General features: G+C 37.5%; 2 protein-coding genes across 9 annotated transcripts in view; one reads left to right on the forward strand and one right to left on the reverse strand.

The window, feature by feature from the left end:
• LOC108003606 (igLON family member 5) overlaps window positions 1–19007 on the forward strand; it is a 361825-nt gene that overhangs the window by 146949 nt on the left and 195869 nt on the right. The gene's annotated exons all lie outside the window — the stretch shown is intronic.
• The window catches only part of LOC108003620 (zwei Ig domain protein zig-8), a 236933-nt gene that overhangs the window by 14448 nt on the left and 203478 nt on the right, over window positions 1–19007 (reverse strand). For all 5 annotated transcript variants that reach the window (XM_062079530.1, XM_062079532.1, XM_017066027.3 and 2 more), the window contains 2 exons: window positions 5304–5414; window positions 566–738 (listed from right to left, as the gene is read on the reverse strand). In XM_062079530.1, coding sequence (XP_061935514.1) covers window positions 566–738; window positions 5304–5361 — 231 coding nt within the window. In that variant the 5' untranslated portion in view covers window positions 5362–5414. The remainder of the gene's footprint in view (window positions 1–565; window positions 739–5303; window positions 5415–19007) is intronic.

Below are 19007 nucleotides of genomic sequence, written 5' to 3' on the forward strand. Positions count from 1 at the left end.
TCAACCGCTTTGGAAAAATGTCGCGACCACTGTCCACTTCCTGGACGTGCTCTCACCTCGAGAACGATACCAGAGGACTCACGCTTGACTCCCGATCTTCGAAATTTTTCGAAAGATATTTCCTCGAAATTTTTCCACTTCGATTCCAAAGTTTAAAAAGATCGACAAGCTCTGAATTTTATCGAAAAGTAACCAGTTTGTATTATAAATATTACCAACGAAGATTTCATTACGTATTCCATTACGAGAGCAAGATTATTATATGCTTGCACAACAACAACAACAACAGGGCACGTCGAAAGAAAAATCGATATTTTTCGCGAAATTGAGGAGACGAGAGAAGCGAAAAGCAAAGATGAATCGGTTGAGGAGCGCGTTGTTGAAGGTAAGTATTTGGCGGATGTTAAGCAGTCCTCCGCCTCCCGTGGCGGTGTGTCGTGTATCGGTATGAAACTAATTTCGACTCTGCATGAATTACATGACGGGAGGGCGAGGCGCGTATCTTGGAAATACTTTTCTGGGTCAATCGCCTTCGAGCTAACTTGTATTACGTAACGACATTTACGGTTCCAGCGCCTGGTTCGGTAATTTTGCACGGCAAATTCGCGGTGCTTCCGCTTTGTGCAAGAACTTCCCTGATGGGGCCTTCGATGACATCTTCGCCTTTATCCTCTCCGGCGGAGCTCTTCGCCACTTCGTTGTTGGCGCTCGACGATTGTTGATGCTCCGCCTGGCTCCCTGGAAAAAGAATTGGAATTGTGTTAAAATATTATTGACCAGCGGAAGAAGAAGGGGGGGAAAACTTAACCCAATTCTTAATATACACACATCCGAATGGTTCCAGATTGCCATCGGAAGCTGTCTCAATTTCTACAAAGTCCTAATTTTCTACAAATATTTTACGTTTCGAGGAGAAGCAGAGATTATTAACCTCTGTTGAAAAAGTAAGGTAGTTAAAAATTTCGAGTAGAGTTACTCTAAGTAATTACTTATTGAACTGCTCGAAATATAACATTTATTCGTAGCCATTACAGTTGATCCGCTTTTCATATAATCTCGATCGTTTAACGTTGCACTTATTTCCGATTATTATTCCTTATTTTGAACAATAAGTTATCGAAGTAGTACTTTATTCGTAACTATTAAATTTTCTTCATTCACTGTTGCCAAGTAAAACAAACGAACAAAAAAAACACGTATTCTTAATTTCTTAACGAAAAGATACGATTGTATCTCTCTTTTCGTTACTATAATCACAATCATATATATAGGAGATATTTAGACGGATACAAAATAAGGATACGAATAATCTGGAATATGATTTTAAAATCCATATTTATTCCAATCCAATCCTCTGAAGAGATTCGCAATTCGGCCAAGGTAAATAAAAAGGGAGGGAGGGGGGAATTTCTATTAACCCAGATTAATTTTCGCGGAAAAGCCGAACGGCGTAAAATCGTAACGCGGGCATCGAAGTTGCGAAAGCTTAAAAGCTCAAAGGCCTGAGAAGAGATACCATCGGAGATTAGGGACGGTTTTCGCGCTTCTTCGTTCGCGAGAAGGAAGGCACAATGGTGTGCTGGGGACGAGAGGAATTCCCTGTTTATCTCTCTCTCTCTCTCTCTTTCTCGCTTCGAGATTAATGCAGCCGCCGTTGCTACGATAACGCATAACCCCGGTGCAGCGTAAGTGGCTTAACTGAATAACTTAGTCACGACAATTACGAAGCATTGCTTCGCAGCAGGAAAGCTATTACAAATCTGCCTACGGTTTTCGTTGGAATTCATTTCGAAAACACTTAATTGTCCTACGCGGCTTCTTCCTACTCTTTAATTGCGTTTACATTTACATAACTGGCACGCTCCACTCTTTCTCTCTCTCTATCTTTTTCCTTCTCTCACGAGAAACTCGAGAGTCACGTATTTCTTCGCTACAATTTTCATAAATATTCCAGACGTTTGAATTCTTGTTCATTTGGCGTAACTGGGATGATCAATGTTCTTTCGTTCCCGCAATGGCAAGTGATTTCTTAAAAAGTTCCATTCTATTAGATTCCTCTTCACGTTAAACAATTCTTAATTCAATGATTAAGGGAATTTCTTGAAGATTTCCAAATTATTGTCTTCGTAAATTTCTTATTAAAAATATTTTATCCAAATAAATTTGTAATAATCAATCTTAATTAAGAGATACTATAAGACAAGTTACATTACTTTCAAACGATTGCCAAGTACAATAAAAGTTTGATTATATTTGTTCCACAATTTTGCTTAAAATAATCTCAATATTAAAAAAATAAATAAACTTACGCCTGTGAGAAGATTAATTTAACGTAATCATCACATCTTGAAGAAACAACCACTGCCAGCATGATAAATGTTTCACTCGTGAAAGCGACACATCAACTTAATGAAACGACGTTAACGCGTTGTAACCTTTTAACTGCCCACGGCGCTTCAACGAAATTAAACAAAATTGCACGGCACGACGCGAGTGACGGCGGTAATAAAAACGCGGTAAATCGCGTGGACTTGCTGCTCGTGCACGTTCCGTTCAAATCTAGGGCGAATCGTCGGAGGAAAGAAGTAGAGAGAGAGAGAGAGCGAGAGAGAGGGCACTCCGTAACGAAGCCTCCGGCAAGAAAATCGGCGCGCCGATCTAGGATCGCGTGGACGCGCGCCATTTCCTCGCCTCGCATGCGATTTCATGGCTGCCACTATGACGAGATCTCGAGGGATCTCTTTGGGGGACTCGTGCAGGACGAGTCGTGGACTCTGGGGGAAACAGGTCAGGTTTAACGAACCGTCGAACGAGCCCCGAGCAAGGTAACGAGAGCTAATTGCCGACGTTTTCATCGTGTACACGGCTCGAGGACTCGGGCTAAATAGATGCTCGTTATATTATAAGGATAAGCGATCGCGTCCAAATCTTATCACTCGAAGCGAGTGAATTTCTCGTGTGCACGTCATATGGAAATTTTACTTATTCGCCTCTCCTCGATAATTGCTTCGGAAGAATTAGAAATCATCGCGAAGAAAGGGGCAAATTTTTACTCGAGTATCTAACTTGGGCTATTTTATGGAACAATTTTGCTTATTCGAAACTTAATTTAACCTTGATTCCTTGTAAATTCTCTTGCTTACACTTGTTCTCTATTTTTGCATTTGCTTTAGATATTTTTTTAAATTACACAACGACGAAGCAGCCTCACTTACTTACGGGTTCGGAACGATAGAATGATCGACGCTTCGTATCGCAAGCCATGATGTTTTTCGCGGGTAAAATATTTTCCAGAAGAATGTTTGTTATCGACTCGTCCCCTATCTACGAGCTCTCTCCCTAGCTAGGAGCGCCGCACTCTCGTTTGGCTTTACCGGTCTTTTATGAGCCACGTTGCGATAACGGCAAAGTATTACCGCGTGGGTGGTGCAACCTATTTTGTGAGCCGCACGTGTGAACGGACAATGCATGACGTTCGATAGACGTCCCAGCTACGTAAATTCCTTTCGCCAGTAAGGAAACGACCTACCAACCCGGAAGATACGGTCCATATTGATTTTTTACGGTAAGGTGAAAAATTATTTGCCTCTTTTCTTTCTTTTTTTTTTTTTCCTTCGACTTTCTCAAAGTCTTATATAAAAGTTCCTCCGCTCGTTTCCGCAAGTTTTACCTCCTTCATTCCGATGGTTGCCGATGCTTCGAGCGAAAAAAATGATAATTAAACGGTAATTTTAATCTTTGATCGAGAAAAATGGAAACAATCGCTTTTTCCCTATTTGGATTAATTGGAGAAGATAAGCGGTTACTGTAATCTAACGTTGGCCACGGCGTAATTGCGACTAGAGGAACATTTTTGCGGAAATTGGCGGAGAAGTGGAAAGAATACGATAAAGTTTGTGCAAACAGATTTAAATCCGTTTCAACCTTATTAAACAAAGAGTGTAATTATAAAAAGCTTTTTCAAAGAAGAGAGAAATAGAAATATATCGACAAATGAATGTAATTTATGTATACTGCGGTAAAAATTGCGTGCCCCGAGATATTCATTCAAACTCACAATTTTATACAAGATTTTCCAGATCATCATCATTTCGTCCAATATTCGATCATGTTTCTCGAAACATTACAAAATATCTCCGGTTAAAAATATGTATCAATTAATTAATTCATTATACCTTTCTTTCGTTACTTATCGTATTCCTTCAAAATATGTAATACAAGCTTCAAAAATATAAATATATCGCAAGACGATATATTTCGATTCGCAATTTTCGTAGGCCCTGCCTTCCAAAGCAAAAGTGGCTCAATTAATTTCAATTTCGACTCTCGAAAGATCGGCAAATTAGAAATCGTAAAATATTCGCGCCGCTTCCTCTTTAATTAAATCTCCAATTAAATGTCTTCCCCTCCCCTCGAATATGCCTCACACTCGACGATAATTGCGAGCCGTTCCCAAAACAATTGTTCTCAAAATTTAATCGCAGTCGATTAAGAATTGGCGAGAGGGGAAGGCAAGGATGATGATCGCAAGATGAAGGAGAACGCAGGGAAACACGCTCGGGAAGAGATTTCTTCTCGATCGAGGCAACGTGCAAGAGTTTGCCAATGGTCGAACTGACGAGGTCGAAACTTCGATCGAGACGCACGATGATTGGATATCAACCTTGTCGCCTTATCAACCGTAATCAATTAAATATTTTCCGCGTGAACAACGAGTGAATGAAACGAGCGAGTGAAACGCGGAAGAGAAATTTCCGATTTTCGATGATTGTAACCGATGAATTACCAATCGTTGCGTATGGTCGGAGAATATACAACGAGAGAGTTTATATAACAGTTCTGATTCGACTCCTTTATCCTTTTTTTTTTTTTTTCAAAAACGATAAAGTGCAAAGGTTGCTTCTTTTTAGGTAGGAAAGAGCATCGATAAAAGATCATGGAACAAGTTTTGTACTTCGGCTGGAAATGCACTGCGTTATTCACTGTGGGACAATGTTATTACTGCTCGTGTTACTATAGAATTTTCACGAAATCTATGCTCGATAGCGAGGTCTGAGGGGCTCTGTAAGAGCTGTTCGAAGGAATTTATTACCCAAATAGAAGAAAAATTATACGGAAAGGATCCCCCTTTGAAGCCACGCTTTCAAAGCTATATAAATGTCCAATTGATATAGCAAGAGACAGAGCACGTGTTCCCGCGAAAGTAATGGCCCTCCAATTCTTTTCAAGTTTCATTACGAATATATATTTCATGAATATAGGGTATTAATTATTTTTATAACAATTTTACGATCGATACTTACCAGTGACGTAGAATTGTATTTCCAAAAGAATGCTCAGCAGGATCGGAAGCGCTCGCATGTTGACAATTAATCTTGCAACATCGTTACTTCAGACGTTCATCGTGCTCGTAACTGTAACAAAAATAAAAAAAAGATAATCCCTCCTTCTTATCTCTCTTTCTTTCTCTCCTATTGGATTAAGACGTCGATCGAACACTCGACCCTTTCATTTTCACGGGACGATTTAATTAATAAGAGATCGTGGTGGAAAGAAACGATAAAAATAGAACGGTGTATCATGAAATATACAAGAGAATTAGCGTTCCGTGATACACCACGGTATTCGTTCGTGATTTCATCTTTGTTATACGCGAGGAGGGCAATGCTCATATCCTCGTATAATCGATATGGATTCAAGTGGTGGGGTTGCGACCCTTAGTCTCTCTCTCCCCCATTCAACGCTTCAACCTTTCGCTCTAAGTGGCCCACCTTTGTCAAGCATCTTCGACACGGGGAAGAAAAAAAATATACGACAAGAACTCGTCGACAAAAGATCCTCAAATATGGATTATATAGCGGCGGATATAGCGAAACATTTTTATTATTCATGAGTTTCGAAATGACGGGGAAGGGAATTAACAATTTAAATCGATTGTTTTTGGATTAATACTTAAGCGTGGATTAACCCTTTTAATAACGCCATTTTGCAATTCAAATTTCTCGAATCGATAAGTAAATTTGTAATTTCTATAAAATAAAATAAAATATAAATATATATTTAGATATACATAGATTCGTTGTAATAATAAATGAAGATAACGAGGATTAATAATTTGGAAAACGTGCGAGAATATAATCCGTAAAATAAATTTTGGAAATGGATCTTGAAATTATTTACCGTCGTGCAAATGTATCATATTTAGAATTCTTGATTTATAGTTTCCGAAAGAAATAATCTGCGATTATTTTTAAAAAAAATTATCTTCACGGAAAATATTATTTTTCGGTAAATTCGAAGATTTCGACGTTCATCGAATGCAATTTGTAGCAACGTTTTTGAATAGGGCCAATTTTGCTTTGACATCTGTTTAGTTATATCGACGATAAATTACTGTTCCCACAAAGAAGAAATCTGTAAAGATTTCACAAGTTTCCATTTGAGGAAAACTCGTGGTGCATCGTGTCCACGGATAGAAATGTCTACTGAAATTCAACATCGATTTATCACTGTCTCTTACAGAAATTCAGGCACGTTTGATCGTCGTTTTCATTTTTTGTTGGGCGAATACGATTGTACGTAAAAATAAATGTATTTATTTCGTGAACTTATCTCAACGGGGCGTGGAAAATAAAAATAGAAAATTCAGTTTTAGAAACTGAATCGTAACCGAACCGAAATGTCGAAGGTTTACTGTTATACTGAACGTCGAAATATTTTGCACGAACGTATATACGTATAACTTTGTATTTGGAGTGGGGATATGTGACCCCGAGTTCTTACAACTTTAATATTAAGAATACAAATTTGAATTTCGTTCGCTTATATAATCGAAATTATAAATCTCGCATTCGATTTCCATTTCTTTTTTTATTTTTATTTTTTTTTTAATTTTATTACAAGCAAACAAATTTGAATTTCGTTGATTATAAACTTCTAAATAATTATGTACGTTTTTAAATTAATCGCTGCGATTGTTTTCTATCGAAATTATTATTTTAAACTCTTTTAATTTCATCTCTCGCATTCGTTTTTCATTTCTTCTTTTTCTTCTTCTTTTTTTTTTTTTTTTAATTTTATTACAAACAAGCAAATTTGAATTTCGTTGATTTAATCGAAATTATAATGATCGAGATGTTAAATAATTACGTACGTTTTTTAACTAATCACTGCGGTTATTTTTTATCGAAATTGTTATAATAGAAACTTTATTAACGTTTTATTTCTCGCGATTTCGATTCGATTTTTTTTTTCAAATTTCATTAGAAGCAAGTAATCGAATAAAATTACAGATAATGGCGAATAAAAAATTAAAGGAAGAAACACCAATATCAATTATCCCATTTTCAATAACATCCAATCACCATTTTTACGCCATTTTGAATTTCTAACAAACGAGAACAGATCTGTCGAATTGGCGCTCGAGTTTTTCCGCGTACACGGAACAATCGTAGGACAATATTCAATAACTCAATCGAGGCGAGGGAGGAAGAATAATATCGAATGGAAGAGGATACATCCGAAATATCGCTTGTTTATCAGCATTTTGCATCATCGTTGCAATCCTCCCTTCCCCTTCTCGTTCCCCTCCCTCCATCCTTCCCGAAACATTCCGCGTTTCAATTTATTCCCGTGTTTACCCCACACTTAACAATTCAAACAACCTGTCCATTCGGCCAACTCTGCCCAACTTTTGAACACGCCGCGTCATTATTTCTCGCCTCCGCGCCGCCTTTCCTGCCTTTCCTCCCCATCCCCGATTATTATCGCCCGCTATCGCGTAATAAACTTCAACAATGGAAGCCTAGACGCCTCCTCAACGTGACGATTCGCGAAACATTTTCCTTCTCCCTCCCCTGCTTTTTCAACCAGGTCGCGATTCCCTGCTCTCGCACACCCTCACCCTTTCCCTCTCTTTCTCGAGAGAGAAAGTCTACCGAGAATTCGCCGGTAAAAGATTTTTCCCCCCTTCCCGCGCGTATTTAATTTCGCGCTCTTTTGTTCCGCGAATCGAAACGTTGAAATGTCTATTCGTTTCCACGGGAGAATTTTTCCTTTTTATCCGAAAGGGAAAACGGCGGGGAAAGGAGGTATAATTTGTTTCGAGTAATAAAACGATACTTGTTTTTCGAGGTCGAATGAATTCCGCCAGACCATCCTCTGTCTTCTTTCCATTTGAAACAATAATTTCCACGGGGATAACGCGTTCGCGTTTATTAATCCCTTTCGCGGAACACTTCGTATACGCGCGTTACACGCGCACCGAATCATTTAATCCCTTCAAAATTTAATCCCTTTCGTCGAATTTACCCGTGATCAAAGCCATCATCATCATCATCACCGAATACACATCGAAATTTGTCCGCTCTTTCAATTCTAAAGCGCCCACTAGGTCTCTCTCTAAAAAAAAATAAAAATAAATCAGAGGAAAAATAAATAACCCTCGTACAACCCTCGTCTCGATGTTCGATCCTGAGAGGCGGTTTCCACCTTCCTCGATAAACGTCTCGCCCAACAACGTGCATGCATCTTCCGACCCGGGAAACTATCCCTTTCTCCCTTCGTTCCACGTACGTGGAATAAGCAACGTGCGCACGTACCATCATTCATTACCCCTCAACTGATTTAAATGATAGATATTCGCGCCGGTATAGCGCATCATCCCCTCCCCCCCAGGAAACAAAGAGCGTATCCCGGGATAGCATGATCGAGCGGGTGCGCAACCGCGGACTGTAATTTAGCTCTCGTGTAAAATTCACTCTGCACAGAGAGAGCGAGAGAGAGAAAGAGAGAGAGAGGGAGATGGTGTGTACGTGGCGTAATGTATGCATGCAATTGGCAAACTGAACGGCCGCGTGTGCGCGCGTGTGTGTAGATTGCGAGGTGTAGGATGGGACTGAAAGGACTGAAGGGCCCATGGTAACGATCTCAGTCATACGGTTTCATGCTGATAACTGGAACGCTTCCCCTCTCCTCTCTATCTCTCCGCGCGTATTTACATACTGATATGAACATCGCGGCAAAAGTTTGTGTAATCAGCTCGTCGTTGAAGAGATACACACAGGGTATACCCCGGAGGCAGGGGGGAGGGAGAGGCAGGGATCGTCATCGAGAGTTTAAATTATACGGGATGCAAAGTATGCGAAAAGAGGAGAGGAGGAAGAAGGAAGGAAGGAAGGAAGGAAGTTGAAACGATAACGAATGGGTGTGGCACGTAAGGGGGGTGCGGTGTAAAGACATTAAGCCGATTTCCAGGTTAAACACAAGTACAACCGGCTCCCCATCCCCCTCCCCTTAAATGCGCGCATCTTTCGCGGTTCTCCAGCCACGGATTAATGCTGCCTTTCATTTCCCTGAATAATTTAAATGGACCGTGCGTTTGTAGCATGAAACCGTGTTTCCGCTGAAACGGAGAAACTTGTGAAACTTGCGAAAATAAGGTTAAAGATATTGTGAGAATGCAGAAAAGGGATTTTTCTCCTCTTCTTTTTTCTCTTTTTTTTAAGTTTTCTTTAAGTCGACGAGGGAGGACGAGTTTTTAAGCATTTTTTTTTTCTTCCTTTTACGGTCTACGAACGCAACGCCGTTCGTATTCGAGAGCGATATAATTGAGAGGAATTTCTGTTCTTTCTTTTTTTCTTTTTTTCAAAGGAATGTCCTCGTGTATTAAATTTGAAACTGCTCGTTCGTAACCTCGAGTTTGCGTACCTCGAATCTCGCCCCGCCACTTATCGCCTGCAAATGAAACAAGTTCCCGTTCGGAGAGACGAGCAGATCCTAACCTCGGGCATTACGAACTTCCCGAAGTGGAGAGAATTCTCGTTTCAGCGAGAGAGTTCGAAATATCAAAACTTGTGTGTGCGTGTCGATGCTCGCTCGGCTAGTGCCGATAGATGCGAAATTCTTTTCATCTTTGTCGATCGCGCGAAAGGAGAAAAGAAAGGCACACTTTATAACAGTCGCAACAATTAGGAGGGGAGACACGAATGAAAAATTCGAAGCATTTGGAAAAAACATTCGCGGGGAAGAAGAGATTAAACACTTTGAAAATTCACTCGTAGAGGAGACCGCTGAAAATGCTTTTTTTCTCCCTCCCCTCCCCTCCCTTGTTCATCTCGTTCTGGGTTGGAAAAATATGGGGACTCAAAGTTTGCATAGTGCTCAAGACGGTGCATTTTTTCCTCCTTTTGAAATGCGTGCTACGTTCTTTTAGAAATCATTTGTAGAAAGCATTTGTTGTTTACGTGAAATTGGGATAAGTTAGGTTAGGTGGGATAAATCAGTGAGACGAATAAGATAGCAAGCGATAAAAAATTATTCTTTTCTTTGTACAAAAGTGATATCTCAAGAATCGAAAGTCCTATCAAGATAAATAAAATTCTGTGCTTTTCATGATCATTTGTTCGTTGAGAGGTTTATAATTTTCTAAATTTCTTAGCATTCGAGATAAATTGTGTGATAGATTAAGTAAATTGATTTAAAAATTGTGTCAAAGTTGATCTCTCATAAGTTATTACCTCACATAAGTTATTATATAGATTACTGCAAGCTCTTTCAAAAAATCGAATCGAAATATCATTCAAATTAACGAATGTAACAAGCTTACGATTCATCCGCTTGAAAAATTTAATAATTTACAGGAGATATCGCGAGTGCGTTTTATTTATTTAAAAAAAAAAGTGATTAAAAGTGTAAAGTTTTTTAACCGAAATTTATATCCACGATGGTTTGATCAAATCCTCTACAGATTTATTTTGATCTTCGCTTTTCGAACGATGAATGTAAGCAGATTAACAGAATGATACACCGATATTTAAAATCGCAATGCTAAATATTTGATGATAGAATCGAATCTTTCTTTATTAAAAATTGAATCGCGATAAACGCGCGTGCGTGACGTGTTTTAATATTTTAAAATAGTGGAGAGAAGAAAAAAGAAATGATTCTGAAACCTTGTATCGCTTCTGTTTGAAAGAAAGTGCGAGGAAAATAAATGCCAGAGAGAAAGCTAGAATCCTTGGTAAAGCTCCGATCTACTTTTTTATTTCTTTCTTCCCTTTTTGTGTGTATTTGCGTTGTAAATGCGTACGCCAGAGTAATACTAATACATAGTAATAGAACGTTGCTGACTCAACGTCCGTCATTGACCAGCTCGCACGTTTAAAACCCCTTGAAAATGGGCGAGAACGAGCGAGAGATTTGCAAATGTGCAAGCCAGGCATAAGCGGCGAATAAATTAACCAAAAATTAAGCGAGAAGCATTTCAAACGAGGATATATCTCGAATGCCGGTTTCTCAAGATAAATACAAAACAAAATTTTTCCATGATCGTTCTCTGGATTATTTTTAACCCGTACTTACGCTGCGCGAAGCATTATTTTTCTTAAAGTCGGGGAACAATAGCAATAATAAATTTTTCTTTGTAAAGCGATGCGAATATTTCCACTATTCGTCGAAATAAATAAATAAAGAAAGAAAAGAATGAAAAAGTTAAAGTGGAAAATTTCATCTTTCGAATATAAATATATATTTTATGGGAGGAAAAAAATATATATATGTACATAGAAAAAAATGTAAAACTTAATAATACAAGTAATATAAAGTTATACAAATTTTAATTCAAGGATTCTTGTATTCGTAGTTGGTAGCAAAAGTTACATTACATATCTCGCTTTTTCACATTACAGCTATATGAATTTTCTATCTTATATTTTATAAAAGAGACGCTTTTTAAAGACGATTAAAATTCTACTGTTTTCTACGATTTGAATTAAAAATTAGTTTCTTCTGTTTACGGGATCGACACAAGTGGGGATATTCGAGTAAAAAAAGAAGAAAAAAACAGGTAAACATTTTATACGCGTTTCATCGTATCTCGCGTAAATGCAAAGCTACAACCACTCAATATTTTATATCCGTGTTTCCGTTTGAAAACTTATTGCTTATGCATGTGATTCATGTTTGACAGAGGATCAAAACGCAATCATGAATAAAACTTCCCGCCAATTCCTGTATCGATTCACGAGTCCTTTATCGGTAATTCCTCCATTCCGCATCGGAGAAATCATATCTTTCTTCGTTATAGTATCGATCGATCTACCGATTAATCTGTTGAAACCTTTGGAACGAACGTCATCGGTTAGGCGGGATTACCTTAATCTCTTGTCCACCCCGTGGTGGGCAGAGATCGGTACAGTTTTTGTGCGGTTTCCACGCACCGACAACGTGTTCCATCGCCAAAGTTAGCCATAGTTAATTTTCTCTCCCGTTACGCTAGTTTCCTGTGTTTGTTTCCCATGGAAACTTGAGAATTTCGAGCATTTCGCGACAGATCCTTTTTGGATCTAACGGGAGAGAAGTCGAATATCGAACTTTGCCTATCCTATTTCTCGATATCCCAGTGTTATAAATTCGAAAATTAATCCGTACGAATTTATAAAATGGAATTTTATAAATTCAGAATGTTCTGCAATAATTTCTTTTAAAATATTTGCGCACGAATTGAACGGTGTAACGGTTTTTTAAATAATTTTAAAGGGCGAACTCGTAAATTATTTTTGAAAGACCGATGGAAGATGATCCTGGACGAATTTTTAAATAAATTTCTAGAGATTCTAAAAGAAGGGATAGAAGTGCTTAAAGCTTTCCGTATTCCGTCCGTATCTTCGTTTCTTCCTTCATTTTCATTTCATGATAGAAAAAAATAAATGAATGATGAACAAGGATTAGGGATTGAAACGTAAACGCGTTTTACAAAACGTTTCACCCGTATCTCGCGAACTAATTAAATTTTGTAAGAGTATTCCTGTATTCGTTAAAAACGTTGGCTTGGCTCCGCTGTTGCACGTGGTGGAAATGCACGCGTTAAATTCTCGTTAGGAACAGTCATACCGGGTGTATTTACAACTCTGAAGGTAACAAATTTTTAATAAAACCTCCCCCCGGACTCGAAATTTCCATTAAACCGTGTTACTTTTGACTTTGCACGCGTCCCTGCACTCAAATTCAACATTTTTCCTTGAATTTGGCATCACGTTTCTTTTACGTAACCGTGCGCAAACACGAACAACGCAAAATGCTAATTTTCAGAGAAAATTGCCATTCTTATTTGGAAGCTGCAACGGAACCTTTTGTTTCCTTATCCTTATTTTCTTCTGGAAAATTTTTCTCGGAAAACAAGATTGTTTAAAGATATCGTTAAATGAATATAAATGAACGTAAAGGTTAAGAAAAAAAGAAAGAAAAAAATCGAGGAAACGTATCGTCTGTGCATATTTGAACCATATTTTTCACTCCCTGAAAAAAAAAAATTAATATCGCTTGTTTGCTACACTGCATAAGTTGCGATGAATATTCTGAAAGAAGCTTCAATGCTCATCAAGAAATAATAAATTCAGAAGAAATATATGTACAATCGATAAATATTAAAAAATTGTGGACTGAACATTTGAAAAAGGGCGCGTGAAAAATGATTATAAAGGAATAATTTTCCATATTTAAGGGAGGAGGAAGCACACTCTTTTTGTCCGAGTCATCCTCAATAAATAAATCATAAACGTCAAACGTTGTACCATTTTTAAATAAGATATATTATATTTGGAAATATCATCGCTTCGTCAACAATTATTAAAACTTATTTACTTTTAACGCAACGAAACGATCCGTTGCATTGGAAAATTAAACTGGAGAATTGTCTCGTTCGTTTTTTTAAATGCCGAACGATTAAACGATTAGTCAGTCGCGATAAATAAAAGAGCGTGTTATCTCCGTGGAAAATTTTCTGGAAGCGGGAATCGCACCGTCTATCTCTCTTAATCGAAATAGAGCGCGGAGGAGAGGGAGTGTGGATCGAGCGATTAACCCTAGCTTCAAGGTACGTGGCCGCCATGATTAATCACGGGAAAAGTTTATCGATTGTAAGGGAAGGAAGAAGTGAAACAAGCGGTGGGGGCTATTAATCTCCAGTTGATGAACTCACCGTTGATTTTCGCGACTTTAGAATTGGACAACTTCTCGTCCGATTCGTCTTTCCTCGATTCGACCCCCTCCACTAATTAAGAGGAAGGGTCCTCCGTTCCAAAACAAAACGCGCCGGATCGAAGGCAAAAAACTTTCCCAACAACTATCGCCTCCCTTTCTTTTCCCGTATTTCTTCCTCCTCTCGATCCCTTTCTTACTCAATTTATTACATCTCACGAGAAATAAATTTCTCTTCGTCGAAATTAGATCGAGTGCAGAAAAAAGTCGCGAGTCGAAATTTCGAAAATTCAAAATAGATCCTTTCCGAAACGATTATCTTTCGATGATCGATTTCAAATTGGAGCAAAAGTGGGACGAAATACGAATAATAACGTGAGATAAATTCTTTCGAAGGATATCGGGCAAATAAAAATAAAATATCGTCGATAAAAAAAAATGGGTTAATCGTTTCATCAAATACGTAATTGTTAATAAAATATAGACAAGAGCCACGTGCTCCCCTCTCTGTCGTCGAAGAAATCAGCCGCTCGGTGATAATTATTTAAAATCTATTTCATTTTGCGTGGAATCAGAAGACGCGATTAGAAGATAAATAATAACGGATATTACGACGAAGGGAATCCGCGTATTAACCCAGAAAGTCAGTGAACGGGTCACAACGGCGAAATTGAAACGATCGTAACTCCACAAGGGAAGCAATTTCTCCACAATCGTCCATTTCACTCCAGACACCAGCCGTGCTGTTGTGGCCACGAGCGCCACGCTGCATTGCCTCCCTCTACATCTCGACAAACTACCGAAAGAATTTCTCCTTCTCATCCTCCAACCTATATATAAACGATCAATCGTTTCCTTTTTTCCCCCAATTCTCCCCTCCGTATAAAAGATTATATAAAAGTCATCGCTACGAATATATAAGACTCGATTATCGAGAAATTTGTCTTCGTACTGGAAATATGATATTCGAACTAAAAACGTATGAACTCTGAACGAAATGGTTGCAAGAAAGAGAGGGAAAATTAAGTCAAAGGATAGAATAATGAAGAGAAGTAGCTTTTTTAAGATATTGTTGATTCCTTCGTATTTGTTCAGATCGGAACAGAAGTCGATTAAACTTGAGATTTTGAATGCTTATCTTTTAACATTTATAATCTTTCTCTGACTTTTCTCGCGAAAAGAATAAAGTAATTTGTCTTTCGTTGATCTTTTTCGAATATCTCGCTAAAAAAAAAAATTAATAATCCAGAGAAAAAGAGAAGTGGAGAGATAAACGGAGACAAATTCGTTTCCGTTAATATCTTTCTCGAACATCTTGTACCGAAATTAATAACCCAAAAGAAAAGCGAGAAAAAGGAAGGAAGAGATAAAGGTAGTGAAAACTTTAGCGGGCAAAGTAAACGAGTAAATATTCCCCATAGATTTAAGAAAATATATAAACATCACGAAACAGCTCCATCGACACCGACCGGAATATCCTTAAATCTTCGCTTTTATAGATTAGATAAATTTTCAAAGAAAATTTCGTGCACGGATTTCGCAAGATTCTTCGAGAAATTTGTTAGAAATTACTTTTTTTCTATTTTTATTTTCTTTATTGAGATACTCTACTCTACAAACGCATTACCCTACTTTCGAAGTTTAAGTAAAATTTAATGTCAGAACTCGAGATCGAGTCGAGAACAGAAATTGTTTCGCATGCAAATGTTTCCAGTTGGAATTAGACTGCGTTCAGAATAACCACAGGCATATTTACTTTATTATAAATAAACACCCAAAAAAAACTCGTTAATCATCTTGAAGGATCACTCAAGGATCGGGAACAAAGATTTTGATATCTGATTTTGTGATCTCGACCTTAAAGCCGGAGGTATAAACTAATACAAATGATTAAAGAATCTGGTTGAAATTCAGGAAGATGTGTATCGCGAGTAAAATTAATTCGAGACGAGATATAATTTCTCGCGAGAGAGACAATTTACCAAATAGATATTCAAAAGATTTCGAAAACAACTTATTAATGCAACCCATAAAACAACGTTTGTGGATGCACACAGATATCCAAATTTCTCCAAGAAACTTCCGTTACAACTTCATATTCCTCGATGCTTCACTTTTCCAAATTCAAATCTTCCAATCGTTGAATCGAAGAAAAGAAAAGATTCGTACGAATGAATTATGAAGCAAAACGTTTCTCTTATCACGTTTCAAATGTTTTTACTCAAGTCGCATCGGTTACAAAAAATATTCATTATTGAAAATTGAGAATTAAAAGGCTGCGATTCTTTTATTGTTTTTCGACAATAACAACAAATAAACAGTTTCTCTTTCATAATATAACATTGTATTTGAAAAAAAATGTGATTAAGAAAAATTTTCTTGAAGAAATATTATTGAAAATTGACAATTAAAATTCTTTCGTCATTTTTCGACAACAACCAATAACTTTTTCATAACATCGTATTTAAAAAAAAATGTTTACACTGTGATTAGGAAAAAATTTTCTCGAAGAAATGTTATTAAAAATTGAAAGAAAATTTTTTGACAACAACAACTAATAACTTTTTCATAATACAACATCGTATTTGAAAAAAGGAAAATTTTACATGGCAGATTTAAAAAAAAATCAGCGAAGAAATTGTTTTGCACCAGGCGGAGCAACGAATTTGCCCGGACAAGAAACAATTTTTAGGAACGACGAGCAAACCAAATACCCAATCACTTTATTCGATTTGAATCGGGACACGTTTCTCTCGCGAATCGTTAATGGGAATAATCCAGGAGACTGGGCGCGCTCGTTCACGTATAAAACGGAAAAACTAACATCGCTAAAATCGTGCAAGAGTGACAAATAAATCGAGACCGATACACGAGACGCGATTAATGAGTCAAGATTATTCCGCCAAACGATATTTGCAAAACGGATATATCACGTTTATCTTTTTTTTTTTTCCTTTTTTTCTCACTGAACACATTTTACCCCTCTTCCATCACGATCCTATTAATTTATCGAAGCAAGAAACAATCATTAGCAGTATCATGTCTGCAAGTTGTAGTTATTTTGGGATTATCGTACTCGTGCTTGTTCTATAATACCTAAAAGAATGTTCTAATCTAGGACAACCAATTACGAAAAAATCTCCATATTTTCCATAAACGGTTCTTTTACCAACTTGTAATGTTTTATTTAATATACATGTGACGAGATAAACTTTGCTTTAACCGATCTTCTCTATGTTCTCTATGTTCACTTGGAAATTCGCAAAACGATTCAATTTACGAATTACGAGTTACTTTACGAACATATATTCATCAAAATGATGAATTTATCAATTCGTAACATTTAAAATGTTCACATTTTATTCGACACTAAGAAAAATATTCTTCGCACATTTATTTGAACGAACAAATTACTCGAAGAACGATTCGACTCGAGTCAACGATATTTTAAACACGATTACGTTTTTTACGAACTTCTTATCAATAGCTAACGAACTGTATTACAATCGATTATGAAAAATATGGTATTCTTCATGATCCTTATCAATTCGTAACATTTAAAATGTCCACGCATATTTTATTCGGCGCTAAGTGGAAGAAAAATACTCTTGGCGCGTTTCGGGCAAACAAATTAGAGAAACGATTCGATTCGAGAGAAATATTTTGAACACGATTACATTTTTTTTCTGGGTCGATAGCTAACGAACTCGATTACACACGCGCATAAATCGTAGAGAAAACACTCCATAATGGATGATGGAATCTCAAAGAAGGTAATTTAATTTTCATCGCGTCCAAAACGAATCCCTCTCCCCTCCCCTCCTCCTCCCTTCTGCATAAAGGCCGAAATCCAAAGGTTGGGAGAGGAACTGTTGCGTCCCAAACAGTTGCCCACCAGTCAAGTTAAATCCACCGACGGACTCGCTTTGAGAACGACGTTGAATCGTTGAAAATAAGTAAATTTCTCGAATAACGTTTAACCGTTATCTACGTTGAGTCCGGTCTCCAAGGGGCAAATTAACCGTAGTCACGCTTGGTATTACCAAGGTTGGCGGGGAGGAGGGGGTTGCGTTTTAATAAGGTGAACGCGGATTAAATTTTACCCCCGATGAGTTTACACGAGGGCACCGATATACGCGGCGACCTAATGAAATTCATCCTAGAGCAAATTCCGCTCGTGGATGACCTCGTAAAATTGTTGGCATCAGATACGACTTTACACGTAAAGTCGGCCGACACCTGGAGAAGTCCCCTCCATTCACACTTTTGCATTTGCCACACAAGATTTAAAGGCCTCCTTATCTCGTTATTGTTGGATAGAGTGGTTATCTTGTAAACGGTGATGTCGGATAATATGAAGAATACGAAAGATCGAAAGATTCGATTTAATCGAGAATATTCGTTCGTTGATCGATAACCTAATCCTCGGGGATTAAAAATATTAACCGAGAGATCGAAAACGATTTGCGATATGGTATTAATCGTTGATAAATATTCGAGTAATTTGGTATTTGGTTTATTCAACGGGTTAAATATTTGTAATTTAGATACGTGACAAAGATAAATAATTAGAGATAAATACAGAATTGTGTAAATTTTGAATCGGGGATTAATCTGGATGTGATTAATAACATTAATAATATAATATTGACGCAGTTCTCCAATCGAAATGAAAAGCATCGAAATGAACTTTCTAACTACGATACCGCGATATTTGTCTGTTTATGAGCGAAAATTACTTAAGATACGAATAATACGTAGCAACAGAGAATCGTATAATTACCTAAATATTCCTTGATAAAATTCAATCGAAGTATACCAATCTTATCCCGAATATTAAGATTAACGATTTAAACTCTTCAAATATCGGAAAACCAGATCGTAAATGGACCAAATTCGACCGATTCGTGTTCGTTCGAGTATTTGGCAACATACGTTCACGAAAGCTTGTATACCTCCTTTCACGTGGAATATATTTTTCAATATATCCTCATCAAGAAATTATGAAAAAAAAAACGGAATTTGCCTTC

Source organism: Apis cerana, linkage group LG9 (assembly GCF_029169275.1).
Source record: "Apis cerana isolate GH-2021 linkage group LG9, AcerK_1.0, whole genome shotgun sequence".
Taxonomy (NCBI): Eukaryota; Metazoa; Arthropoda; class Insecta; order Hymenoptera; family Apidae; genus Apis; species Apis cerana.